The 26,886-nt window shown below is 44.2% G+C and overlaps 1 protein-coding gene across 3 annotated transcripts; it reads right to left on the bottom strand.

Moving 5' to 3' along the window:
• Positions 1 to 1,935: 1,935 nt before the first annotated feature.
• Positions 1,936 to 26,886, bottom strand: MMEL1 (membrane metalloendopeptidase like 1). 3 transcript variants are annotated; one of them, XM_064397167.1, is made up of 23 exons: positions 26,588 to 26,886; positions 26,265 to 26,428; positions 19,278 to 19,337; positions 18,340 to 18,501; positions 17,851 to 17,931; positions 17,221 to 17,316; positions 16,805 to 16,923; positions 16,073 to 16,138; positions 13,739 to 13,873; positions 13,042 to 13,131; positions 12,667 to 12,803; positions 12,119 to 12,212; positions 10,558 to 10,686; positions 9,501 to 9,599; positions 9,049 to 9,132; positions 8,686 to 8,789; positions 8,031 to 8,089; positions 6,251 to 6,370; positions 5,082 to 5,215; positions 4,632 to 4,697; positions 3,624 to 3,719; positions 3,280 to 3,356; positions 1,936 to 2,921 (listed from the first exon to the last, which is right to left on the bottom strand). In XM_064397167.1, exons 1-23 carry the CDS (start codon positions 26,590 to 26,592, stop codon positions 2,822 to 2,824), a joined length of 2,277 nt encoding a protein of 758 aa, XP_064253237.1. In that variant the 5' UTR covers positions 26,593 to 26,886; the 3' UTR covers positions 1,936 to 2,821. The 3 variants fall into 3 exon arrangements, with proteins under 3 accessions (XP_064253237.1, XP_064253236.1, XP_064253238.1); XM_064397166.1 differs by having other exon boundaries at positions 26,550 to 26,885; XM_064397168.1 differs by lacking the exon at positions 1,936 to 2,921 and adding an exon at positions 3,011 to 3,150 and having other exon boundaries at positions 26,550 to 26,886.

The raw sequence follows: 26,886 nt of genomic DNA, 5'->3' as shown, positions 1-26,886 counted from the left end.
AGAATAGGATTTATTGATAAAAGCTGACTGTTCAAACTTTGTGTTTTCCTTTGATGTGTCATAAGCATGAACAGCACGGGCAGGTTTTGATGTTAAAAAGGGGAAAGGGGATCAAAAACTGCTCCTGTGCAGGAACTTGGTGCCTACCCCAAAGAAACCAGGCCTGAACTGGGCATTGTTTGAGCTGTGACACACAATGGGGATGGTTAAAAAACCCAAACACAACCCTTTTTTTTTTTTTCTTCCCCTAAATCATCATGGAGAGAAAGGCAGCTTGAAAATGAAAAGGAGAGTTTGCAAAGGAGTTAATGAAATAGCCCAGTGGCATCTTGTGAAGCATCAAAGTCGGCAATAGCTGAGTGATCAAGGCACGGGGAGTGTCACAGGGGCTGCAAACTTTTCCTTTTTACATCCCTTCAGGAGCACTGGGCTGTGTGGAATGCCTGGACTTTTCTTCTTGCCCCATGGACAGTTGACACTTGGTATGCATTAATTATTCCCCTATTGCTTGTTGGGAAAAAACTGGTTGGTTTTTTTTTTTTTGTGTGGTTTTTTTTTTTTAAATTTTTTTTCATTTTAAACATTCTGTATAATACACAATGCAGTTTCCAAATGCATTTTTGTACAGATTTTTCAGTTTTTAGGAGAAAAGGAGATATTGCTGGGAAAAGGAATTGTGCACAGCAAGAACCATGTAGCTTTTAGTAAAGAAAGTTATTATCCTCTGTGTCCACTGTGTCTAAAAATAAAGTTTTTGCTGAAGAAAACACATCCTCTTTGTGTAAGAACTTTCCTGGTACCTGCAGAAGTGAAAACTCCGAGTTATGTGGCTCTTGGCTTTATCTTAAGGAAAATGATTATTCTGGAAGAGCATCCCTGTGAATGTTTTTAGGCAAGAATTTGGTAAGGATAGAAATGCTTTAGTTATCAGAATTGTCTATGAAATGAGTTGTGGAAGAATCTGGAGAGGCACAGAGAAGACCCTGAATGGGTGAGCTGGGACATCTGGGAGGTGACATCCACATGACCTTGAGGAATGGAAAAATGGGAAATGTTAGCTTTTTTCTCAAGGAAAATATGATAGACAACTTCTTAATTTTTTTTTTTTTTTTTTTTTTACTGTGTTAGTTTTTTCAGCAGAATTAGTTCTGGGTGTTTTTGCAGAGTAAGGTGATGTTTTCACAAACTCTGTGCTTTATAGGAATGGCTGTGCAAATCCACAGCTGCTGCAGGTGAGCTGGGAGCCCTGCACAGCCAGGGAGAGAGGTGCAGCATCAACCAGGATCAGCAATCTGCCAACTAAAAATGCAATTTTTTGCAGGATTTTATGTCTGCACCAGCTGTGGTTCCATGGAGCCTGAAAGCTGCTACTGTTGGATGTGAATTTTGGTCTTTTAGGCGCTGGAGCAGGATTTGTCACCAGGTGGCAGCATGGGAGAAGGAATTCAGGGCCCTTTCCTGGGTGTTTGGAGCCGGTCCCTCATCTCCAGTTTGAGTGTGGGCACAGCACCAGGGTCTGGGGGCTGTAAGGGGAGATTGGAGCCCTTGGCACTGACACAAACTGGCAGCTGGGAGTGTTCTGCAGGTGGGAGATGGGATAAACTTACAGGAAAAAATAGAGGAACTTCCATGTGCTGTGGTGGTCACTTGGAATTAACCCTGCCAGGCACATTTTAGTTATCCCTTTAACAGCTGCATGTGCCAGAGCCTTCAGTGGTCCATCTCTAGGGCTCAGTGGTTTTGCAGAGTCACACAAGCAGTTACTGCCTTGTTGTCAAGTCATTCCTGTGCTAGAAAGAAAAGCCTTTGCTGGAATAATATTCAAAACTCACTATTAAATGTCGGAAGTTTAAGATATTCTCATTATAGTAAGACGCTTACCAAGGAAAGCTCCCCATACTTCTTCATAGGGAAATCCTTGCTGAATTCACCACCATGATTTTTTTTCTTTTAAATTTTATTAAAAATTAATACATGTTACATTTTTAAGTGTAAATACTGAAAAATAGCCTATGGCAAAATAAAAAGGCACAGGATTAAAACCAGCTTAATTGTTTCCATGGATACATGTCTGCTATTTGGCAAAAGGTATTTTATACACTTTCTACAAGAATAAGCATCATTTTAAATATATCTCTGAAGGGTGGGACCCTGTAATTTAACCATGAAGACAGAATTTGTACTCCTAAAATGTGATAATTGTAGAGATGCCTCACTTGAAGGGGGTTCTTTGGAGCAGAGGAACTCAAGTGCAGGAGGAGAGTGCGACAGGCATCTTGACATAGAGCTCACTTTTGTCACGACAAATAGCAACCCATGAACAACAAAGCAGTGATCAAAGTGCAGGGGCACAGACAGCACGAGAGTTTACACCAGCTCTAACCTGATCTGGGGAAAAATGCACCAGAAATGGAACCAGAATGGAGCAGGGGAACGTCTCAGACAGCATCGCTGGGCCCCAGAAAGCGGAGCTGGCTTATTAAAATTATTATTCCTTTCTGAAAAATAGATTTGTGGCTGCTTGTTGGTTTTTCGTGTAAGAATTAGTCCTTGTAACCCTGAAGCAGTGTCTTAGTAACAGTCAGGATGTCATTGGAAACAGTCGTTGAGCCTGGGAACGCAGCGTGGCCTCCGGCACAGCCGCCAGCCCCGGGCTCCATCCCCGTGGTCCCTGCGTGCTTCCCAGTGGCACTGGGACAGCTGAGTGCTTCCCTGGCTCCCACTGCAGCAGCTGCCCCGGCAGCGCTGCCAGGGGCTGAGCACAACGCCGGGCACATCCCTGCCACCAGCTGTTTGTGGTGTCACCAGTGTCCAGCCTTGGTTACCACACGCGGCACTTCCCTGCGGGGTGCATGGCCGTGCCCTTCTGGCAGCGGAACACCTCGGAGAAGGCTTCAAAGTTCTGCAGCGAGCCCATCACCCTAAGCAAAGAGAAGGGACTCATTTACGTGGAAATTGCTGTTCTGGGGAGCAGAAAGTGGTTTGGAGCCTCAGAACTTGGTTGCAGTTTAGAGTATGGGATGATTTAGGAAATATAGGTAATATGAGGAATGAAATGCCAGAACTGAGGGGATTTGGTCTGCTCCATCCCCTGTGGATTGGTAAATTCAGCTGCAGGTCAGGTATAGGCACGTGCTCTCCAGCAGTGTCCTACAAAGCATGGGAGAAAATCTGGAAATCACTTGGGAGTTATCTTGTGTGTCATCAGACTCTCCTGTGCTCTGATGGTGCAAGGGGTGGAATGAAGTGAGTTGTGAGTTAGTAAATGATAAAACCCACCTGTACTTCAGAGGGCTGTGGACATCTGTCTTTATGGACTGACTGGCATATTCTGGTCTGTAGGAGCCACACCAAACCTGCACAGGGAGATTCATCATAAGTGGGTCAGTGTTGGGAATTCATGTTGGGAACCTCTCAGTGGCTCTCCTAAGAACCATCCCAGTTTGCCATGATATCATTGGAGTATTTTTATAGAGAGGCAGAATAGATGCACTTATTTATTAATTAGCTTTTGTTTTATCAAGATCTGGTGCTCTGGGACAGATCTATCTGCCCTTGAGTTCCCCCAGGTGTTTGCTCCAGCAGAATCCAAGGGCCTGAGGCACAACCCTGCGTGTTCTCACCTGGGCAAAGTTGAGGAAGAAAAGTTGTTTGTGGGACATGTTCAGTCCAGGCAGCTTGGGCTCCTTCCCTTCCTGTTCCAGCCACTTCAAGTAGGCCTGGAAATGATCACAGATCAACTCAGAGGAGCAGCAGGAGGATTTTGAATGGGAGGAGGGATTTTAGTCACCACATGCTTTAACCAGTGTGCTTCCCTTCTGTATTTGTATACATTTTCTCTCTCCAATACAAACAGTGCAGAGAATTTTATGAAAAAGCTGTCAGCATGAGCACTGTTGACTTCATGGACTCTTTCTACAGGAATTTGTACCTGTAAATAAAGTGTTAAATCTCCCCTGCTTCTCTGTAGTGATGATTTTTCTCTCTTCAGGTAACTGCTCATTAAATAGCAGATAATAACCTTGCTCAATGTTAAATCCATTACCTGTTATTGTTGCACGTTAATTGGCCAATTTGCTTTTTTTAGGTATATTGACTTGATGGAGACAAGTTAATGTGCCCTCATGCTGGTTAATTCCCAACATTCTGTTTCTGCAGCCTCTCAGGTGCTGAGATAGTCCCAAAGCATGAAACAAAAGGGAGAGCTGAGGGTAAAAACAGATCCAGCACCACAGAACATCCATGGATGGGACTTTGTGTCACCCCACACATCTGTGATGGCTTTTAGAACAATCCTAATGAAGTAATTAATTGGAACGGTGTCCCTTAGAGTTGGAGTTTAAATTTCTGAAGATTCAGGGTGTTCTATAAACACCCTTAACACCATACTCAAACCACCAAAGACAAAAGGTTTTACTGTGACACCTCTTAGGGTTCTTTGTAGGGAAGAACATTCCCTGCTCACACCTGAGCTCCTGGGAGCAAGAATGGCAGCAAGCCATGAGCTTCCAGGTGTGCATCTGAGGCTTTAGCTTTTTGAATATGCTAATAACATGTTCATTGTCAATTTTTTTGGCATGGAATAGGTCACAGAACAGGTAAAGTTAACTCACAGGGTGTTTGAGGATTACCTTATAAGCCTGCCGGACTCCTCCGTTATCTGCAATATTTTCTCCTAATGTGCTTATGCCACTGACCTGTAAAAATAATAATTTATTTACTCTGTTGTCAGTAAAATCAGCAGCTCTAAGAGCCACAGGTCAGTCATACAACAGCCTGACACGCCTGGAGCAGAGGGAAGCTGTGACTTTGTGCTGGGACAAGAAAGGAGAGAATGAAATTAAACAAATCACAGGGCAAGAGCTGTAGATTGGAACAAAACAAATATAACATGGACAGAACTTGGGCTGCTGCTGGACAGAGCATCACTGCACACAAACCCTGGGCTTTCTGGGCCACACCAGTATCCCCAGTTCATCACAGCCCTGTAGCACTGGGGGTTGTGCTTATCCCCCACGGGGATCCCCTGTTAAAATCATTATTTGTGCAAAGCCAGAGCTGTGGCCGTGGTTGTTACTCACGTTCTGTCCCCCTGCCAGCTCCCAGGTGTAATTCCCATACTGGTGCACCATGCACAGGGACTGCTCCTTGAAATGCAGCGCTGAGAAGTTGCTCCACCAGTCCAGCATGTTCCCATCCTTGTCAAAATTCCTACCTGCAGGAAAACCCCGGGATGAAAGGAAAGTTCTGAGCAAGATTTTGAAACTGCTGCTCTTGCAGTGCAGCAGCAAGATGGGATGTTGGAGCGGCACTCCCTCTTTCCTCCTTGAATTTGGATGCTCAGAAATATTTTGGGCACAGTTTATTCTCTTTGTCACAAGGGAATGGAACTGTGGACCCTGTTATTCCCTGATTTCCTGCTCAGTCTGCAGCCCTGACTTCACCTGTAGCTCCAAGGCCTGGTTTTATTTCCAAGTGCATTTTTCAGAAATCATGTAACAAAACCTTCCCTCAGCCCTGAGGTGTCTGAGGTGCTTTTTCTGTGTGGCCACATGACAGAACTGAGGTTTATAGAGAATTTAAAGCTGGAATTGCAGTTCTGGAGTTTGTGTTCTTGGCTCTCTGGCTAGAAAAAGGCTTTTCTTTGCTCTGGAACTCAGTTTCTGAGGCTGTGTTGTGTGTTTATGTGCCATCTGCACAAACTTAATGAGCATAAAAAAAAAATGTGGAAAAACTCCTGACTTGTAGAGTCAGAAGTGAGCTTTTCCCCCAAATTCTTTTACATGGCATTTGAGAAACTTAAAAAAGTCAATTTATTTCAAGCATTTGTGTTGAAAAACAAAGTCTCCTGGGGTTTCAAGACACCACTGACATTTGTTCTATCCCAAAAATGTTGTTCACAGATTTCCCTGTATTCAGGAGCCCATGGCTCTGCTTGTTTTGTGTTTCTGATCCGATGATGCTATAAAAATAACATTTTCTTCCTGAGAATTGTCATTGCCTCCATTTTTTTTTTTAACACCTGCTTATTTCTTGTGCTCTGTTCAGGAAACCCTCCCTGCAAAACTTTCCACAGGGTGTTCCCAGTGTGCTCCTATTGCTGCTGAGCTGGATGTGACTGTGCAGGGATCTTCAGTCCCAGTGCACTTTAATTCCTGCCATGCCATAAGTTTTAGCTCATGGCATTATTTAGAAATAACAACATTTAGCTTATTTATAAACAATAACATTATTTCCATAATCTCCTCACCGTTGTCATCGAACCCGTGAGTGATCTCGTGCCCAATGACCATCCCAATCCCTCCAAAGTTCAGGGCCTGGGGCTGGTGTTTGCTGAAGAAGGGGGGCTGGAGAATCCCAGCAGGAAAAACTGCAAAAAGAAGGAGAAAGAAGGAAATGCTGTAAAGTGGCTTAATTTTGCATCCTTGGCAGACAGGTTGTTTGCTCGGTGTAAGGGTGGGGAAGGAACAGAAAATATAAAATGATGAGACACAAGCTCATGCCTCATGTGAAATTGTTTCTCTCTTGATAAATGGAAAATGACAAGTTAATAAAGGTTTAATTTAGCACATCTGCAGCTCCGATATCTCCCTGTTTGAGACCCAAGCAGCATTTACATTAAGCTTAGCCTAATTTGGTCCATAATGTTTGCTGCAGTGAGTCAAGAACAGAATGTTTAGGAGCTGTCCTTTGGAGACAGGCACAGTTTGTGTGCCAGAGCCATTTTATAGGGGAACTAATGGAGGTTTTATTGCTTTATTTGGGTTAAGGAGGGGTTAGAAATCATCTGCTGATACCACCAACACTTGGAGGGTAAAACATGCACAGGAGTGATTCCTACAGACCACCAAGGGCACTCGATGCCAGCTGAGAGGGGGAATGAGATCTGTTCTGCCCCAGTCTGCTGGGAAAAACCTTATCCAGAACCATGGGATTTGCTTTTCACCCCTTCTACACAAGCTTAAAAGCATAAATGCTTCTAGAGAAATCCAGACTGGCAGTAATTCACTCTAATGAGATAGTTTCTATGAAGGGAGATATTGAAATTATATTGCAAGAAGTTAATTCAGAGACAAAACTCTTTTGGCTACACAGGTTTTATCCACATAATTTTGTGGAGAAATGCACAACCCAGACTGCAGTAAGACAGAGCAGTGTGGAGAATTGTTTTCTCAAGCTAGAGACATGAAGAAGCAGAATTTAACTGACACACACACTATTGTGGGTGGCTGTGCTTGGATTTTTACACAGGCATATTCATCTCCAAGTTGCTTCAATGAGTTACTTTTTTATGATTTATAAGGACAAAGCTGGAGAGGAACCAGTGGTGGCTTCAGGACCTGAGTTGCCTGCCTGGAAAGCTGATTCCAGTCTGTGTAAAACCACTGGGGATAAACTGGGAGCTGAGGTTGGCCACCAGTAAAGCCCCCAGGAGGGCTCTGCTGTGGCTGAAGGTGCTGCTGTACCTGCAGGATGGAGGCGAGTGGAAGCTGCACAAAGGAAATCAGATCTTGGGTGAGAGCAGAGGGCTAAATTATCAGCAATTTGGATGTTTCTGCTCTTAGCAGTTACAGAAGATTTCTGTTGTGGCTGTTGGTAGATTGGGCTGTTTGCACTCCTGGCCTTTGCCCTGGGAGCAGGATGCAGTTACTGTCTGGCCCATGGATTTGTCCTTCTGTGGTATCAGCAGTTGATAGCAGATCTTCCTGGCAGCCTTGGAATTTGAATAAGCACTTCTGGAGGGAATTATCTACTGCCTCTCCTCCTTGTGGAGCTCAGAATTCAGCAGAGACTCAGCAGTTTGAACCTGAGCTCCTGCAGGAGGTCTGAGCTCAGGGGGCACAGGGAGCCAGGCAGGCTCTGAAGGTCTGTGCCAAGGAGGAGGAAGAGCAGCCCAGCAGCTCTGCAGAGCTCTGGGGGCAGAGGCACTTTCTGCACTCTGGGTGGCTCTTAGCAGTGGAATTGCCTCTGCGTGCAGAGCTGCACTGTTGTGAGGATAAAATCAGCTGGTTAAAAGTGTTGAAACCTACCTATCTGGTTCCTGTTGGGGGAATAGAATGCGTTGACCACTGCAGCTCCAATTATCCATCTAAAAATAAATGTTGCACAGAGTTAGTCAAGATGGGCTTTTCTCCCCCAGACATTTTTGAAATTTAATTCTGGTTAAGAAGTGCAAGGTATATAGGAAAGGATTGCAAGGATATAATCCTTTCAGGGATTTATATATATATATATATATATACACTATATCTATATCGATATCTATATCTATATCTATACATCTATATATGTAATATATATATTATCAGGAATTTATATATGGATATATAAAGAAATATCATTTCCTTGTTAGGAGAAGGAAGAACCTTGTAACAAGAAGGGAAATCCTTATAAAGAGATTATATAAGGCAAAAATTAATGTAGGGAAAAGGGTGCATTGATCACAGCTGTGAAGAATTCCTGAATTCCTGATACCAGGAAATATCTGGTGGCTTCTTTATGGGCAGCTTTCATCCCAAACACACAACATTCAAAGGGAAAAGCATTTTTCACTTTACCTTAGAATTGCTTAATTCCTTGATTGTCTCAGCCACGGGCATTCCTAGGTACCCACAGCACGAGCTGAACACCCCCACCATTAACCCAGAATTTAGGTTGTGTCTGTGGCTCTGTGTGGAAACTCACATATCTTGGTCAACTCTCTCCCGAAGCTTTTTCAGGCTCTTTTGGGCTCCAGCTCGCAGGTTTTCCAGGATGTTTTCAAAGTAGCTGTGTTCACTGAAGTTTAACTGCACAAACAGGGATCCGAGTACATTGGTCAGCTGAGCAGGAAGAGGAACTCCTCGTCCCACTGAATGTCCTCTAAAGAATGTTTTGGTTGCATGGTTTCCCTGAATAGCTGGTTCTTTGCACCAGTTATTTATTAATATGTTCATTTTTAATGTCCTTGGAAAGGGCAGTTGCACAGGTACAAATATTCCAGTAGCAAGAAAGCAAATGCAGGGGTTTATTTTGAGGTATTTAGTGAGATATGCACTAAACACTTACATTGGCATATTCCAGGTCCAGTTTCTCATTGTGATCTTCCAAAATGTAATCTGGGTAGCCAATTTGTTCTTTGATTGCCATTGCCTGGAAGAGAAGAGTTGAATGTTTCCTCTTAATTGTGATTTTTGTTGGTGTGCTGTTGTTGGGTTGTTTTCACTAAAGTTTCAATAAAAAAAAATAGTGAAATGTTTGGGGTTTTTCTTGGCTTTGGAATGGTGCTGATGGTCCTGAGGTCAATTAAAAGTTGGAATTTTTTTTTTTTAATTGCGTCATATCCAGTTGGCATTTTTATTGATGTGGGCTAACAAAGGATTGAAAGGAAAGGGCAAAGTAACAGGATCATAATGTCCTCTTTTCCTCTTTTTTGTGGACAAACTGGATATGGTGATACTACAAAATTCCAAATATTTCATGTTCATAAGGGAAAACTGAAGTTCTTTGTTATGTTTGACCTTCTCACGAGCTTTCTCCTTGGATGCCTCATCCATCCACTGTAACTCATCCAAGGTCTCCACGAACACTTCACGGATCTTCTCTATTAAATCTCGGACCTGAAAGAGAGCCAGGGAGACACTCATCATTCCCATGCCCTATTCCCAGGCACAGCTAAGGAAGGATGAAAAGCTTCCTGCTGGAAGGCCATGTCTCCAAATTCTGTGCTCTAAACCATGGTACTGAGCATCTAAAAGTGTGGAAGTGACAGTTTGGTCAGGGAGTGGAACAGATAACTTTCCCAGGCAGCGTTCTGGGAAAAGCTGTGAGAAGCTCAGAGAAAAGAATTTAAACAATTCTTATCTTGGTCTGTGCACCTGGTATTTATGAACATGTGGAATGTTGTGCGTGATTTTTATAGAGAGAGATGTACAAGAAACTGTTGTTCCTAACTATCCAATGGAAATGTTGTTTGAGAACCAATCAGGTTCTGGGTGAACGATTCTGCCTATGAATATGGGGAGTTTGGTAATAAAGTTTCACTTTATGAGTTCTGAGATTTTGGAGTCAAATGTCATTTGCTTCTTGCTGTTCCTAATACAACAATGACATGAAAGAGCATCACAAATGAGTTCTTGCACCTTCTTGACTGGTGCAAGACCAGTTTGTGATGGATAACTCTCCCAGGCAAAAACCAGAGAACTGACACCAGAGGGAATGGGCCCTGTGGGCATTGTGGATGTGTCGCTGTTGAATCATGAGCAACACAGCCTCCCAAGGCATTCAGAAAGCTAACTCACTTTTATATTCCAGTTCACTACAGGTGGACCTGATTGGCCCCTTGAAACACCATCACCATTGGCTAATTAAGAAGACACCCATTTGCAAACAACCTTATGGGCTGTAAACGCCTTATTACAAAACACCAGGTGCAGATTGTTCAGAATTCTTTCTCTCCAGCTCCCTAAAGCTTCCCAGGCCGACTCACGGCAAAGCTTATCTAGCTTCTTCCCTCTCTCTGACCACAGAGCTGCCACTACAGTGGATGTACGGTAGTATGAAGGGTAAACTACATACCATCCTCTTGCTCTCACCAGCAAAAGTCTCCCGGACATACATGGCTCCCACCGCGTTCTCCATGTTGTTGTTGACGTAGCTGACGCACTCCCTCCAGCGCGCCTCCTCCAGCGGCGTCCCGTACAGGGCCTGCAGCAACAGGGCCGGCATTAACCCTGCCCCTGCAGCCTTCCCACCACTCTAATCTAGCCCAAAGGTTTCAAACCACCACCTAAATTAACCCAAAGCTCTCAAACTACTGCCTAAATTAACCCAAAAGTTACACCGCCTAAATTAACGCAAAAATTTCCATCCACCGCCTAAATTAACCCAAGGGTTAAATTGCCTGAATTAACCCAAAGGTTTCAAACCACCACCTAAATTAACCAAGGGTTTGATTGCCTAAATTAACCCAAAGGTTTCAAACCACTGCCTAAATTAACCCAAAGGTTTCAAACAACCTCCTAAATTAACCAAAATCTCTGAAACTACTGCCTAAATTAACCCAAAAGTTACACCGCCTAAATTAACACAAAAATTTCAAACCACCGCCTAAATTAACCCAAGGGTTAAATTGTCTAAATTAACCAAAGGTTTCAAACCAACACCTAAATTAACCCAAAGGTTTCAAACCACTGCCTAAATTAACCCAAAGCTCTCAAACTACTGCCTAAATTAACCCAAAAGTTACACCGCCTAAATTAACGCAAAAATTTCCATCCACCGCCTAAATTAACCCAAGGGTTAAATTGCCTGAATTAACCCAAAGGTTTCAAACCACTGCCTAAATTAACCCAAAGGTTTCAAACAACCTCCTAAATTAACCAAAATCTCTGAAACTACTGCCTAAATTAACCCAAAAGTTACACCGCCTAAATTAACACAAAAATTTCAAACCACCGCCTAAATTAACCCAAGGGTTAAATTGTCTAAATTAACCAAAGGTTTCAAACCAACACCTAAATTAACCCAAAGGTTTCAAACCACTGCCTAAATTAACCCAAAGCTCTCAAACTACTGCCTAAATTAACCCAAAAGTTACACCGCCTAAATTAACGCAAAAATTTCCATCCACCGCCTAAATTAACCCAAGGGTTAAATTGCCTGAATTAACCCAAAGGTTTCAAACCACTGCCTAAATTAACTCAAAGGTTTTGAACCACTGCCTAAATTAACCCAAAGGTTTCAAGCTACTGCCTAAATTAACCCAAAGATTTCAAGCTACTGCCTAAATTAACCCAAATGTTTCAAACCACTGCTTAAATTAACCCAAAGGTTTCAAACCACTGCCTAAATTAACCCAAAAGGTTTCAAACTGCTGCCTAAATTAATTCAAAGGTTTTGAACCACCGCCTAAATTAACCCAAAGCTTTCAAACCACTGCCTAAATTAACCCAAAGGTTCTCACTGCTGCGATTGGGCATGTTTGAGGATCCCGTGATGTAATCGCAGAATATAGAATGCTTTGGGCTGGGAGGGAGCTTAAATCTCATCTCTTTCCCAATGCCTGAGAGGATGGTTGTGTTGAGCAGGCTGGGTTTGGTGGCAGCTGTGCTCTCCTCTTTATGAAGAGAGGAAATACCTTCCTGTAGCTGGCCCGAGCGTCCTTGAAGCGCCGGCTCAAGCTGCTGACCCGGTCGATCACCAGCCGCCAGATGAGGTAGTTCTGGATGGTGCTGTGTGGGAAAGCAAAGCTGAGCTTAACCCCCTGCAAAAACCAGCACTAGGGCAGGCAGTCAGAGGGGAATCTCAGTTTTGGATGGAGACAAGGAAGGAAATCGTTGCTGCCAGCCCTAGGTTTCACAGTGTCTCATTTAACTGCAGAATCATCCAGCCTGAGGACTGGGCTGTCATGTCAGTTCTGGGATTCATTTCTTATTTTTCTTCCTTCTAGAATGTAACAAAAGCTAAGCCTGTCGTGTATTTTTTTTCTTCCCATTTAACCTTTTCTAAGCAAGCAGCAAGTGAGACACCTTGTACTGCAGTATTTGGAATTTGAAACATCCAAAGGCATTTCCTGTATTTTACAGGGATCTAATTTTCCGCTCAGAACTAGCAAGAGGGCCCAATAATCAACATTTCAGCAATCCTTCTGTGACTTTTGTCCTACCTATCCTGCAGTTTCTTTACCTGGCTGAGTACTTGGAGATAATTGCTTTCAGCTCCTGCAGATAAGGCATCCCATACACAACCACCTCTTCTTCTGGGTCCACCTGAACGCTCACTGAAGACATGACACGTTGGATGAAGAAGGTCCAGTTAAATTCCTAGGCAGACAGAGACACATTCCAGTGTTGAATGACTAAATGCCTCAGTAACTGGACTTTTGACAGTCTTATGAACTTGAATGCAGCTGTTCAGTAGGACAAAGCCTTTAAAGAGATTCTGAAGACAAAATCAGGAATGGGAATGATTTTATACCTCTTTGTTGAAACAATGATCAATTCACAAAGCCATTTTGTAATTAAGAGACCTGAAGTATGAGACTGCTCATGAAACACTTACATTGAATGCAAACTTTTCCTGCAGCTCTGCTAAGGTCATTTTGTTGTACAACAAGGTCACATCGTGCCTTTCCTCTGCTGGGGTGGTGGCCTGAAGACATTCACAAGGTTATTGCTGGAATCAACTGGCAGAAACATCAATGGCTGAAATCACATTCAGGTGCACATACATTCCAACAATATTCAGATTAACCAGTTTGTTTGGGAAAAGGAAAATCATTTGGTTGTGCCCAGTGCTGCTTCCAAAAATTCAGTACAGGAATCTGGGTTCCCCCCTATTCAATAATGTTTCAGGGATATGTTGAGCCAAGTGGTTCCTTCTGTCCCTTTAGAATGGAAGGATTTCTGGGGGATTTTTAGGGTGCTGTAGGTTATTAAGGATGCAAGAGAACCTGCCCTGGTGTTATCCCAGTGCATGGTTAGCAGGGGGTGAATTATCCTGCTTTAGAAGGGTTCCAGATAGAAATAAGGCTGGGACTGGAGCAGCACAGCAGCAGTGTACACAGCAGGCAGAATTAGATACACAGAGGCTCTGATTTTTGGGCTGCTCATGGCATAAAAATTCTTCTTCCCCCACTTGTTCTGGACTGTGGGTTTTCTGGCGCATTGAAAACTGCTGCACAAACCCGCAAGAGACTCTTCCCCCTCACCCCTTGCCCCCCACAGCTTCCTGAGGAGTTCTTGACCTGTCTACTCACGTTTGCAATCTCTGTCTCAAGCTCCATGACCTTTGCCATTTCCTCTTGGACAAAGGAATCATCTTTGGACACGTTCTTGTCTTCGCGGATCATTTTGGCGATGGTGATCATGAACTGCAGATAAGCTTCTCTCACCTACACTCGGACACAGGACAGGTAGAAAAGGTTTGCTGTCCATCATTTCATGGAATCCCAGAATGGTTGGGGTTGGAAGGACCTTAAACCCATCCAGTGCCACCCTTGCCATGGCAGGGACACCTTCCACTGTCCCAGGTGGCTCCAAGCCTTGTCCAACCTGGCTTTGGATGCTTCCAGGGATCCAGGAGCAGCCACAGTTTCTCTGGGCACCCTGTGCCAGGGCCCCACCACCCTCACAGGGAAGAATTTCTTCCCAATATCCCCTCTAACCCTGCCCTCTGTCAGTTTGAACCCATTCCCCCTTGTCCTGTCACTCCAGGCCCTTGTAAAGAGTCTCTCTTCTCTATTTCTGTGGTTCATCTTCACATTTCCTATTCAGCAAAGCATTCTCTTTGTCATGAATACCTTACAGGGCACTTGCCAGGCTCAAAACAAAAATTCTGCTTCTCTGTGCCATCCAAGCCTGGCATTCTGAGTTAGAATTACTGCTCGGGCAAAGAGGAGGCTCAGTGCTTTGGGTTACACTGTGGGAACAGTGATCCAAAATTCCACAGTGAACAGGGAAGGTTTGAGTTCTCTGAAAGTAATACCATAAATCTTCTCAGGTCTGGTTTTAGTGTCTGAAAGAAAAGCTCTGTTTCAGACAGCTCCCAGTGACACCTTTGCTCTATCCCTGATGGGAGGTTCTGACTGATTTATGCCTCAGACAGGGCCTTGAAAAGACATTTGGCTGCTGAGGCAGTGCTGATCCATACAGGAAAACCTGATGCTACCTGTTCTCCTCACATACTTTTCTCCCTTTGTAGACCCTGGAAGCCAGACAAACACAGAGACTGGGGTGAAATTGAGTCTGGGCACTTACAGATGACGATTTGTGGTTTTAGGCTGAATGCTGAGCCTTAATCAGGCCAGACTCCCCCAGGCCTCAGGAGGAGTTTTGCCAAAAGATGCTGGACTAAGCACAGGGGGAGTTTGGGTCATCAGAGTTGTGCTCATTGTCTGGGGGCAGCGAGCTGGTAAATACAAATAAAAAGGGGTTGTGTCTCCTCCTTGGTCATTAGGATTAAAAGCACAGCCTCAGCCCCCCTGCTTGGTGCCTTCAAATTAAAGCTGTATTGAGCAGAACTGGTTTTCTTTCTCTAATTTGGGATTGTCTCTGCATTGTACCTGATTTCCTACCTCCTCCAAGTCAATCTATGTCTGACCTTCATGCCCCAGTGCATAAATATCTCTCTTTTCTGCTGTGGGTGCTGCTGTGGAGGTGACACTTGCAGGGGAGATTCCCAGCTCAGCAGCTTTCCATATTTTCCCATTTCCAGGAGATTGTTTTGTCCCAGAACCTGGCAGCTCCAAAAAGTGCCCAGAAGGTGTGGGGACAGTCCCCTATAAATCTCACAGGGCTATATTTTAGCTAAATTCTCTATAAAGTGTAGTCAAACACACTGAAGTGAGAAGAAAACTCTTCCCACTGATGTTTTCATCTGCCTTTACAACCACGAGACAAAAGAGTCTCAAATGCTGATTGTTGTCCCTCTGTATTCCCTTCCATTCTTGTTAGGAAAATTGGTTTGATGTTGGGCTGCAAATACTCTTTGTTAGCGAGGCATAATTGAGGGAAATAAAATGTACTAAAGCAGTATTTTCATCTTGGAAACAGACAAATTATCTGGCTCTGTTTGCAACAGCTTTCTGTGTATTTACAGAAACAGTGTTTTTGCAGAATCAGTGGTTTTGCCCTGAGCATTGGCAGAGGAAAGCAGCTAGAAAATAATCTTTCATGATTTCATATAATTTTGGGGGAAGGGGAGGGTAACTGGCAGCAGATTCCTACTTGCTGAGCATCAGGGATTCAGAGGAAGATACAAGCAAATCCCCTGCACTGAAAATGTGAAGCTGTCCTTCAAAATGAGACACTGTCAAAGCTATAAAACACAATTTTATTTTCTCATAACCTTCTTCATGAGGCGCCCAGTTCTGGGCAGGCTTGATATTTATACTGTTGTTCAATCCTTTTGTAAACTTTACAAAATGTTGGATTAATTAGGAAAAAGCCATAGCAATGAATGTCACAGTCTAGTTCTGATTGTTGCATAGTGTGAAGATTCATGTATTGGGGTTTTTGAAAGCACAGGGATAAGGAATAAAGTTGTTTTAGTGGCACAGAGTAAATCATAAATCAATACAAGGGATACTTACTCTTTGATAGTTGCCCCCATTAAAGTAGTAGTCCCTGGATGGCATTCCCAAACTTGGCTGGTCAATCTGAAGGAAAATGCATTTCTCTGGTTAGTGGTGAAGAGGAGCTGGGGCTGCCCAAATGAATCCTTGAGAGGCAGCAGGAGATGCTGAGTGTCCCCCCGACAGGGCTGGGGTGGCACCACGGCCACACACCCAGAGAATTTGGGCTCTCCTGGATCTGGGGGGAGCTGGGAGCTCTTACCTATGGGCTTCCAGGGAAGGACAGGGTGGATCTCAGCGTGGGTCACAAAGCAAAATCTTTCAGTAATCATGGAGACCCAAGAACAAATTTAAGTAACTTTTCTCTGTTGCTTGACTTCAGGGCTGGACTTGTTGCACAACCATTCATGAACAAACTCTGAAATACTCTTTATCTATTTTAAACCCATGGTTTCCTGCTATATACTAAACCTCATTCTCATTTTTGTAAGTCAAAAGAATTTGCAGCCCTTAAATGCTGTAAATCATCAAAAGTCCCATTGATTCTTATTTCTTTTGCTGAAACAAAAATTATGCTGCCATAAACCACTTCCCAATATGTCTTTGAGACAGATCTGACACTCGGAGTACAGAACTATTGCCTACATTTTACCACTAGTGTTCAATGGGAAGCCCATCTGCCTGCAGTGTAAATAATGATCCATTATGATTTCTGGCATATAAATAATTCCCTGTTCTTTTTCTCCTTACATAAATGATGTGTCTGCTGGAATCCCGGTCATCATTCCACACGAACATGTCGATGAGGACACGTTTGTTAAACCTGGAGTTCATTATGGAAAGGGTTTCCTCCATGCTCCAGCTTGGCTCTGGGAGATAAAAAAGGAAAATAGACTTAATTTGTCAATCTGTGTCAGACTGATTGAAGTTGTGCAGTTCACAAGCTGGCTGCTGAAATTTTGGAGATTTATTTAAATGGATCAATGAGCATTAAATGTGTGATACCCTGAGTTCTTTTTGGGAAGAGAGACTGAAAATAGAGGGTTTAATTTGGTGACAGTGAGATAAGCAGATTATTAGTAAATAATTCTGATACAGATTATCAGTATTCTTATACAGATTATCAGGAAATTATTCTGACTGAACCCTTCCAGGCCCAGCATTACCTTTTGTCTTACTCCAGTCTGCAGAAGCCACTGGCCAATCTCCAACCATCCTCAAGGCCTCCAGCAGAGGCAGGGAATCTCGTTGCTCTATAAGACCTGAGGGATCAAAGACAAATTCTTATTGTTTTCATGCAGAAATAAAATTAGGAAAAATAGATAATAGATAAAAATAGAAATAGGAAAATAGATAACGGGCCTAACAGCTTAAATTTGCAACTGAATGTGTCATAGCAAAAAATAAGAAATATCCTGAAACCATCCTATATTAGTCTTCAGAAAAGGAATGAAAATACTTCTGTTGCTGCAGGGTTTATTTGGAGTGGGTTGGTTTGGGAAAGATGAGCTGGGCAGGTTTGTGCCTTCTGAAGGAAAGGATTTGCATCCACACCAGGGGTGGGTACCCAGCATCCATCCTTTCCACATCCCAGTTTTGAGGTTTAATGAAATCCCAATCCCACATTTCGAGGTTTAATTAAATATCAAGGCATCTTCATCCATCTGAAGATGAATTTTCCAGGCACAGCCCCATGGATTAGACAGATATTGACTGGATTTTGCTTAATAGAACTTTGTTTTTTTCTGTACCCCTGGTTTTGAACAGGGAAATTGATGGGACAAGAAGACACTCACTCTCATTCATGCAGGACTTGTAAAGGATTTTGGCTTTCTGAAATGCTTCTCTGTCCCCTTGGTCTGAAGTCTCCAGCACACCTGGGGAAGGAACCATTGCAGTGAGATTTTTGCCCTGGAGACCTCTGATCATTTTACAGAAATCCCTGAGGATTCAGGGCTGTGAGAAGCACTTGTAGGCTGCAGTTAGTGTCAAACCAGAGAGCTCTTCATGATATTAATGAAAAAAAGTGTCAGGAGGAAGGACCTGCAGGCAGCTTGTCCTGCTCCTTTTGGAGTTAGTACCCAACCACCTCTGGCTAACTTTTAATGGGAACAGGATGTTCCCACAAAATGGGTGTAGTGAGAGATGCAGAGATTAAAGGACCAGAGAGAAAAAAAACCCAAACCAATCAACACTTCTGTGCGAGCTTATTTCTCTGTCAGATGTGCAGTGATGAACCTCTGAAACAAACACAGGTTTCTGGGCATGGACGAGCTCATCCCTACCTTTGAGGATGATCTCCAGCTCGTCCCTCAGGATGTCAAAGATGCTGTATCTGGAGCTGGTCTCTGGGATCACATGCCTGTTCAGCCAGCCCCCACAGGCATACTGGTAGAAATCCTGGCATGGGTCAGCTGTGGGGTCCATGTTCTGGATGATTCTGGCAGCTGGGCAGCAAAAGTGGAGAGCTGAATTCTACAGACTGCCCAGGAACCTCTGGGACTGCTGAAGGCACTCAGGGAGCTGCTTGGCAAGACTCATTCCCACATATTATGACTTGAGGAGTCCTAATTTCTGCTTAGAAATGGATCTGAATGGCAGATGTAGAATGGCAGATGAAGAATGGCAGGTCTGAATGGCAGATGTAGAATGGCAGGTGAAGAATGGCAGATGTAGAATGGCAGATGTAGAATGGCAGATGTAGAATGGCAGATGTAGAATGGCAGATCTGAATGGCAGATGTAGAATGGCAGATGAAGAATGGCAGGTCTGAATGGCAGAAGGTTGTCCCAGAGCACGAGGCCTTGCAGGGAAGAGTGCCCAGTGCTCCCCTGGGCTCCAGTTTAGGCACTGCCCAAGAAACCAGCGTTCCCAGGGGATTCCTGGGAACATCTGTGCTGGAGTCTCACCTCTCTTGAGGTGTAGATCCCACAAACAAGAAGGTGAATGCCCCATGAGAGAGAAAATTCAGTCTAGAGGGAATTTTATTCTGCTTATAGATACAGATTGTGTTGGTCACTCCGTGGCCTTGTGGCTCAGAGCCAGAGCTCTTGGCCACACTGGCAATTTTCCTGTGCCTCTTATGAATGATATTCCTTCCCCAAGGGGAAATCTCATTCCTTTTAATCTACTGCAGCCTTAAACCTCTGAATTATCTCTTTTTCAGGTTCAGTAACAGCCCACAAAGCTCCCCTCTGCAGCAGTAATTCCCAACACCCATTACCTGCTGTCACACACCCAGGGGTGGTACAGATGTTGCCTGAGTTGGTGCCATAGTGGGAGCCTGCAGGGAGAGGAGAAAAGCAGATGGAATTACTTGTTTTGGAAGGGAATTCCTCCCAAAGTCACTCACCAGAGCCCAATCCCAGTGACAGCTCTGCTTGGTTTGAGAGCAGGAGAGGGAATGTTGGTGCCTGTCAAAGACATCAGATGAAAACTGTGAAGAAATTTTTGAGGGAAATTTATTGGCAGCAGCATCCAACAGTCTTGACAGTGAGTTTTATCTCTCCTGGAAGGAGAATAAGACCATCTTTTCTACCTGCTAGCTGCCTCCACAGTCCACTCAAAGTGTGGGGTCCTTTTTTAGACAATCTATTAATTAATCTGAGCATCTTCAAAGTCACTGGGACTGAGAGGTTTAAACAGGGGGGCAAAAAGCCCAGAGCTGGGTTAGTGCTGCCACACTGCTCTGAGTGAACAGGATCCAATTTAGGAAAAGAAATGGCTTTAATTTCTGCAGATCTTTGTGTGCTGGGGAGGGGCAGCCTGTCACAGTCTGGCCACAGATTCCTGTGGCCTTGCTGCTCCTCTGAGAGGTTGTCCCTAATCTGGAATGTTCAGTGTGGGAATCAGGAGGCTGTGGACCTGTGTTCAAGTTTGTTCTGCCTTGAGTTCAGTGTGGAAAAGGCCACTGAAGTCCTGCTCTTGGCTGTTATTTTCTGTTTTTTAGTGCTTGGTTTGTGAAGCTCTCCCAGTGCAGAAGATGCCCAAAAAGCCATGAACACATAATTTTTGGTGCTAAGTATTGAAGTGAAGGTTCTGGTGATGCTGGGCAGGTGTCAGGTCCCTCCATGAGCTCTTCCTGCAGAGCTGCACTGGAGGGATCTGAGGGCTCTGACCCTGGGAGAAGGAAATTCATTTTGCTCCTTTAATTTCCCATTTGAAAAACAGGATGTCTTGCTTTACTACCCACTTATATCAAATAGGCCACGGCGTGGTTCCACTCTGAAAAGCAAAATCGTGGTCCTTTCCAGCAGATTTAGCCATTTTTAAGCTTTGTTTTTGATCCTCGTTTGCAGAAAAAGTTACTAAAAAATTGCTTTCAATGCAAGTAAGTGCTTTTCATGAGAGCAAACAAGATTACAGTAATTCAGAGAGAAATAAAACAGTGGGGGAGAAAAGAGGGCTTTGAAGTTCATCAGTGGGAGCGACATAAAAAGCCCCCACTGTGCTGGGAAATGCTCAGGGTTCAGCTGAGCGTGGCCGTGCTGGGTGGGAGCACATCTGCAAGAGAAAAATTCTGTGTCCTGCTCTGAATTTGGGCTGTCCTGCCCAAGTTCTGTGTCTGGCAACCTGAACAGGGGAGGAGCAAAATACCTGGAACAATGGGAAGCTTCATAAAAATAGTTTTATTTATTTATTTATTTATTTAGTGTTTGTTTCAGCATTTGTTGGGATTTTTTTTGTATGCTGGACGAAGCCAAGCCCAATTTTTGGAGTTTCTCAAACCCTCTCATAATTAAACAGTTAGCAAAAATCAAACCTAAAAGCCCAGGGAATCTCCAAGGGGGAAATAAAATACTTGGAGGAAATGAGATGAGTAGTTCAAGGGCAAAAGGAAAGGAGAAACAGCAAAGAGCAACATGAGGAAGAAATAATTGTACTACAAGAATTTTGTAGCACAATCTCTCAAATTTTGTGGAAACAATTTCTCATTGTTTCCCAGGGACCAGGCAGGACTGAAATGGATGATTTATTTATTTATTTATTTATTTATTTATTTATTTATTTATAAATCAAAGCTTCTCTCTTTACTGTAACCTGACAATGTCTCACTTCAATTTCTGCTTTGAGTGAGGTTTAACTCCCCTCCCTTCCCCAAGGCCTCGTGGTTGTGATGCTGTAACTGAGCAGGATGAGCAGGGGAGCCAGAGTTTGGAATTCCAGGGCTCTGAAACTGCCCGAAAACCAGATCATGGGAAATGGCTGGGGAAGAGATCTCAGTTTACCTCGAAAAGTGTCTCCTTTGTTTCTCTGTCAATTCTGTTCTTTTATTCCTCAGGACCTGTCCTGCCACAGGCTCTGGGCATGACCAGCTCTGCCCTCTTTGGCTTTACCATCCCAGATCTTTGCTCACTCGACTGGAACTTTGTCATCTGCACCTCCCAAAAACTAGAAATGAACTTCAAATGCACCTCCTGAATTCTCAACAGTTCTGCCTTTTGTTTTCTAGAACCACAGCCCAAGTTTTCAGCAAAAACACAGGTATTTTTCTCTATTTATCTGAATTACTTTTCTAGAACCACAGCTCAAGTTTTCAGCAGAAACACAGATATGTCTCTATTTATCTGAATTATTTTTCTAGAAGAACAGCCCAAGTTTTCAGCAGAAGCACAGATATTTCTCTATTTATCTGAATTTTCTAGAACAGCCCAGGTTTTCAGCACAAACACAGGTATTTCTCTATTTATCTGAATTTTCTAGAACAGCCCAGGTTTTCAGCACAAACACAGGTATTTCTCTATTTATCTGAATTACTTTTCAAGAAGAACAGCCCAGCTTTTCAGCACAAACACAGGTATTTCTCTATTTATCTGAATTACTTTTCAAGAAGAACAGCCCAGCTTTTCAGCACAAACACAGGTATTTCTCTATTTATTTTCCTCCCTGGTTAAACACTGCTGACAGGTGGAGTTGCAGTGATAGAGAGGCTCCTGCTTTGGCATCCATTTCAGGCTGACACAGCAGCAGCAGGGGAATTGATCAGGCAAGAGAACTTTAATGGAGATAAATGAAATGACCTGAGCTGTGGGACTGCTCCAAATGGAAGAAAATGAGGGAAATTAAACACTCCAGAGGTGAACTGCTCACCTGAGAGCTGGCAGAGCTGGGACAGGCTTCAGCCCCCCTGGGGTCACTGCAGAGGATTTTATTGCCTTTATTTGACCTCACAAGGAGCCACTGAGCCCTGTCCCATTTCCTGGCCAGCAGCAGGAGCAGAAAATCACTTGTGGCATCTCTGGGGGGCTGCAGCCCCTTCAGCAGCTCACCTTTGGAGTGACGGTGCCTTTCAAACCCAAATTGCTCTCCCAGAGCTCCTTTTTAAGAGAACAAAAGCCAAGCCAAGCCTTCTGCAGGGCTCTGGAGGACACAGCTCGTGTTTGGTGTCCCCCCACTGTGCCTTTGGAGGAGCACAGATGGCTGGGGATGGCACACATGGAGACAAATTAGAGCCACACTTGTCACCAGACACTCACGTGGGAGCTTTTACCTCTCAGCACTTTCCCTTTTCTCAGATCTCCTCTGCACAAGCGCTGCTGGCACTGCAAGCTGTCCTCGTTGCTGTTAGAACAGAAATTTGCTCACAGAAAACAAGAGAATTGCCAAATTCAGGTTTTTTGTCTCAGAGAGGGCTGCCTGTGCCAGGTGGCAGTGTCTTCACAAGTGTTTCCTAAGATTTCTTACCTATAACCATGGCTGAGTCAGATTTTGGTGTGCGAATCAGTAAATTGTGAGTTTATTGTGTTTATTTGCCCGTTTTTCAGCCCTGCATGGCCTGTCACTCCCCATCACTGCTCTGCATCCTCGTGGCTCCATCTGAGCAGCACTGAGCAGAGCCCTGCCACCCAAATGTCATCATGACTTGTGTGTCAGCTGCCACTTGTTGAAATTCTGCATCCCCCCTGAATAGCTGGCTCGTTAGGGAAGGCTCCTGACGTCAGAGGACATTTGAGCAGCAGTGAAGGAGAGGAGCCAGAGCTCAGCCCCAAGCTTGCCTCAGTTTTTAGTTTGGACCCCGCTCCTGCTCAGCAGGCTCGTGTAAATATGTTATTTAAGTGCACAACAATCACATTCAGCACAGGAAATGCAGGAGGAAAATGTGTTTTGTTTTGTTTTGTTTTGTTGGGTTTTTTTTGTTTGTGTTTCTGTTGGTTTGGAGCCTGCCTAAGGAGGGAGCAGAGGGATGTGGCCTTGGGCTTCCTGACAGCCAGCAGTGACAGCAGCAAAAACATCAGTGGATCTCCCTCCTCAGAGCCAGAAAGTCAAGGAAATAACCAGAATTACGGGAGCAGCAGCTGGGTGAGGCTGGAAGTTGCTGGAGGAGCTGCTGAGTGATTTGATGTGTCAGCTACAGAGGTTTGAGGTGTTCCTCAGGCTGTGACTTTCCAGCAAAGGAGGAGGTTTGGGTTCAGGGAATGCTCAGAGGGAGCTGTGAAAAGGCTGCTGAGATGGGGCTGTGGGCATCAGACTGAGAGCATGTCACCCAAATATAACTTTATTCTTCCTATGTTTGCTTTCAGCTCATTTAGATGAGGATGTTTTTTGGGTCTGAAAAGTTCCTTGGATGTCAAAAATCCCACAAATTGTGTCCAGTACTCTGTAACTGCACTGCTGTGAGAGCTTGAGTGTTTTTGTTGGCTGGGAATAGAGATAAAAATCCCAGTCAGCATTAACAGAACTCCAGGAATTATTGCTGTGCCCACAGGCCTATTTCATGCACCACAGTGCTCTTCTGCAAGATATCAAGATATATACAAGCAGAAAAATATTCTCCCTGAACCACAAAGCCTAAGCATGCCTTTAAAAATTAAAAAAGTGAATGCAAAGCAGGATAAGCAATGCTTTAATTTTATTTTTTGAATTTAATTCTTAATTACAAGCTAAACAAAATTATTTTTAGAAGCCTGGGTGGTGTCATTCTGATCAAGAGTGTATGAAGGTGAAGTGAGAAATCTGGATCTGCTCTTGGTGAGCAATCCAGTGTCCCCATACACATCCCAAAATTAACATTTCAGTGAAATTAGCAATAGAAGATTCCCAGGATCACACTGTTTGTTGTATCACATGAAGGGTGCTCAGCCACATTGTTTTTTCCCTGTTGTTCTGTGGGATTTATGGGGCACAGCTTTGGGCCAGAGGTGCTTTTCCCACGGGGAAAAGGGATTTGAGTCTTTTGCCTGAGCATTGGGAATGGGCTGAAGCGTGACAGCAAAACAGATCTGAGGGGGGCACTGGGACAGAACTTTTCACGACAAAAAAAAAAAGATGTTTTTGCTGCAGGAAGAGTCTGAAGAGCTCTTATTGCCTCAGCTCTTGACCCAGGCAGTGCATGTGGACAGGTATCGGGGAAGATGGAACTCCTGCTGCTTGTTTCCCACCTGGAATTTCCTTTCCCACCTGGAATTTCCTTTCCCACCTGGAATTTCCTTTCCCACCTGGAATCTCATTTCCTACCTGGAATTTCCTTTCCCTCCTTGAATTTCCTTTCCCACCTGGAATCTCATTTCCCTCCTTGAATTTCCTTTCCCACCTGGAATTTCCTTTCCCACCTGGAATCTCATTTCCTACCTGGAATTTCCTTTCCCACCTGGAATTTCCTTTCCCACCTGGAATCTCATTTCCTACCTGGAATTTCCTTTCCCACCTGGAATTTCCTTTCCCACCTGGAATCTCATTTCCTACCTGGAATTTCCTTTCCCTCCTTGAATCTCATTTCCCACCTGGAATCTCATTTCCCTCCTTGAATTTCCTTTCCCACCTGGAATCACCTAAAGCTGGTGGCTGCTTTAGGTGCTCTGGGATGGGGACAGAGGCACAAAGTGGTTCCAGGGCAGAGCTGGACACACCTGGTGGGGCGTGAGGAGCACAGGGCAGCAGAACATCAGCCCTGCACTCAGGGCTCAGTCTGGGCAACATTTCCAGGGAAAGTTTAATTGTAGATACGAGCCTGAGAAAAATATTTATGTTTTAGACCTGTTTTCTCACAGCTAAGCCTCCCTTAAACACACGTAGTAAGCACAGACTCTGCCTCTGGATTTGGATGAGACCAGCACTTAGGCAAATATTATTAATACCTGAATTCTGCATTGTCTGGAGCCAGCAGAGGATGTAGGGCAGATTTCTCAAATCCTTTTTGCATGCAGGCAGCAAAACCCTGCCAAGCTCAGTGTTTGATAGAGAAACTCCTCCTGCAGGACCTGGCTCTGGGGAATATCTTTCCTTTCCTCTCCTGAGCTAATAGAATAAACTTTCTGATGAACTTTATGAGTACCAAACACTTAAATTTTGACTGGTGTTCAACTGCTGGTAGCAAAAGGAGTGAACAATAACAAGGCTTTTCCCATGAATTATTGCTCAGGATTGTGCAGTGTTTCACTCCCAAGTGCTGAAAATGCAGCTCCCTGCAGCAGGGGAGACAGAGTTAGTGTGTCTTGCTGCTGTGTTTTGCTCCAGTTTTGCTGTTCCCACTTTGATTTCATTCTCCAGTGTTTTAACAGAGCTCCCAATCCAAGAGATTTTAATGGAAGTGACAAACACGAGGCAGAGCTGCTCCCGAGCATTTGATGGTTTTAAAGTGGGACTTTACACTTGCTGTGCCAGTGGGAAAACTTTGGTTTTACCAAGTGTGCTCTGCAGTTAAAATATTTAGGCAAAACACTTCAAAATAACGTGCCTCAATGTCAGGTTTCTGGCAAGATATTTGCATTCAAGTCACTGAAGCAAATCACACTTAGAGATCCAACTGCCTGATGGAATATTTAAAAAGTCTCCTTTTCCTCAGCAGCAAGTGGCTTTTTTTTTTTTTTTAAGCTTTCACATTGTAATAAGCAATTTCCCCTTCAGGGAGATTGTTTTTAGAAGTGTTTTAAAGCAGCTGTTGCTTTAAAAAAAACCCTGGCAATAATGAATCTTGGCTTATGCTTTGGATAAAATAAGGAAATGTCAGTCCTCACACACAGACACACACCTTCCCTCTAAAACAGCACATCAGCTTTGTCAAAACAGCTCCGAATCCAACAAATTGCGTGGAATGAAATAAAAGCATAGAATCTTACAGAGCATAATTCAAAATTTAATGCTGGGAGCGAGGCAGAGAGAGCTCAGTTCCCCACATGGTCTCCCTGTGGTTTTGTTTTCATTTAGCTCTGAGAAAAAAGGACTTTTCCTGCTGTTTTCAGAGGGAAGGGGAAGATCATTCCCAGGTTCTTACCTCTGCTGCTGGCATAGAGGATCACCAGGGCGACGGCAGCACAAGTCATGAGGAGCAGCAGGACAGCCAGCCCGATGGCCACAAAGCTCCAGGGCTTCTTCCCAGATTTGGTCGATTTTTCCACAATATCCATTTGACTTTCTGATTTCCCCATTATTGTAACTCTAAATCGGGGAGGGGAGGGCGAGAAAGGGTTAACAGCACGGCTGCATCAGGATAGGGAGAAGAAGAAAATAAAAAAGCAGAATAAAAGCAAAGAGAGAAAGAAAACTTCCAAATTATTACATGTATTTGTCCATTTGATTGTCCACAGATTTGCCAACCTCATTCTCCATCTCCCGTGCCTGCTCTGGGGGGGCTGTGCTGCCCCGGGCTCTCCGTGGAGCGGTGTCACAACTTCAGGAGCCTCTTTGGGAAGTCTGGAAAAGTCTCATGACCAGGTTGGGCAACTCCTTTCTCGCAGGCAGAGGAGGAGGGGGGCAAAGTGCCGCCGTGCACTGCCGGTTCCAAAGTGTTCCTGCTGCCTGCACAGCCCCTCCGTGGCGCTGGGCAGCTCCGCAGGGCTGTGTCACTGCCAGGGGACACGGGATGAGATCCTCGCAGGGCTGTGTCACTGCCAGGG

Source organism: Passer domesticus, chromosome 22 (genome assembly GCF_036417665.1).
Source record: "Passer domesticus isolate bPasDom1 chromosome 22, bPasDom1.hap1, whole genome shotgun sequence".
In the NCBI taxonomy this organism is placed as follows: domain Eukaryota; kingdom Metazoa; phylum Chordata; class Aves; order Passeriformes; family Passeridae; genus Passer; species Passer domesticus.
Note: the sequence above shows the minus strand (reverse complement) of the source record. Positions and strands in the feature narration are given on the sequence as shown.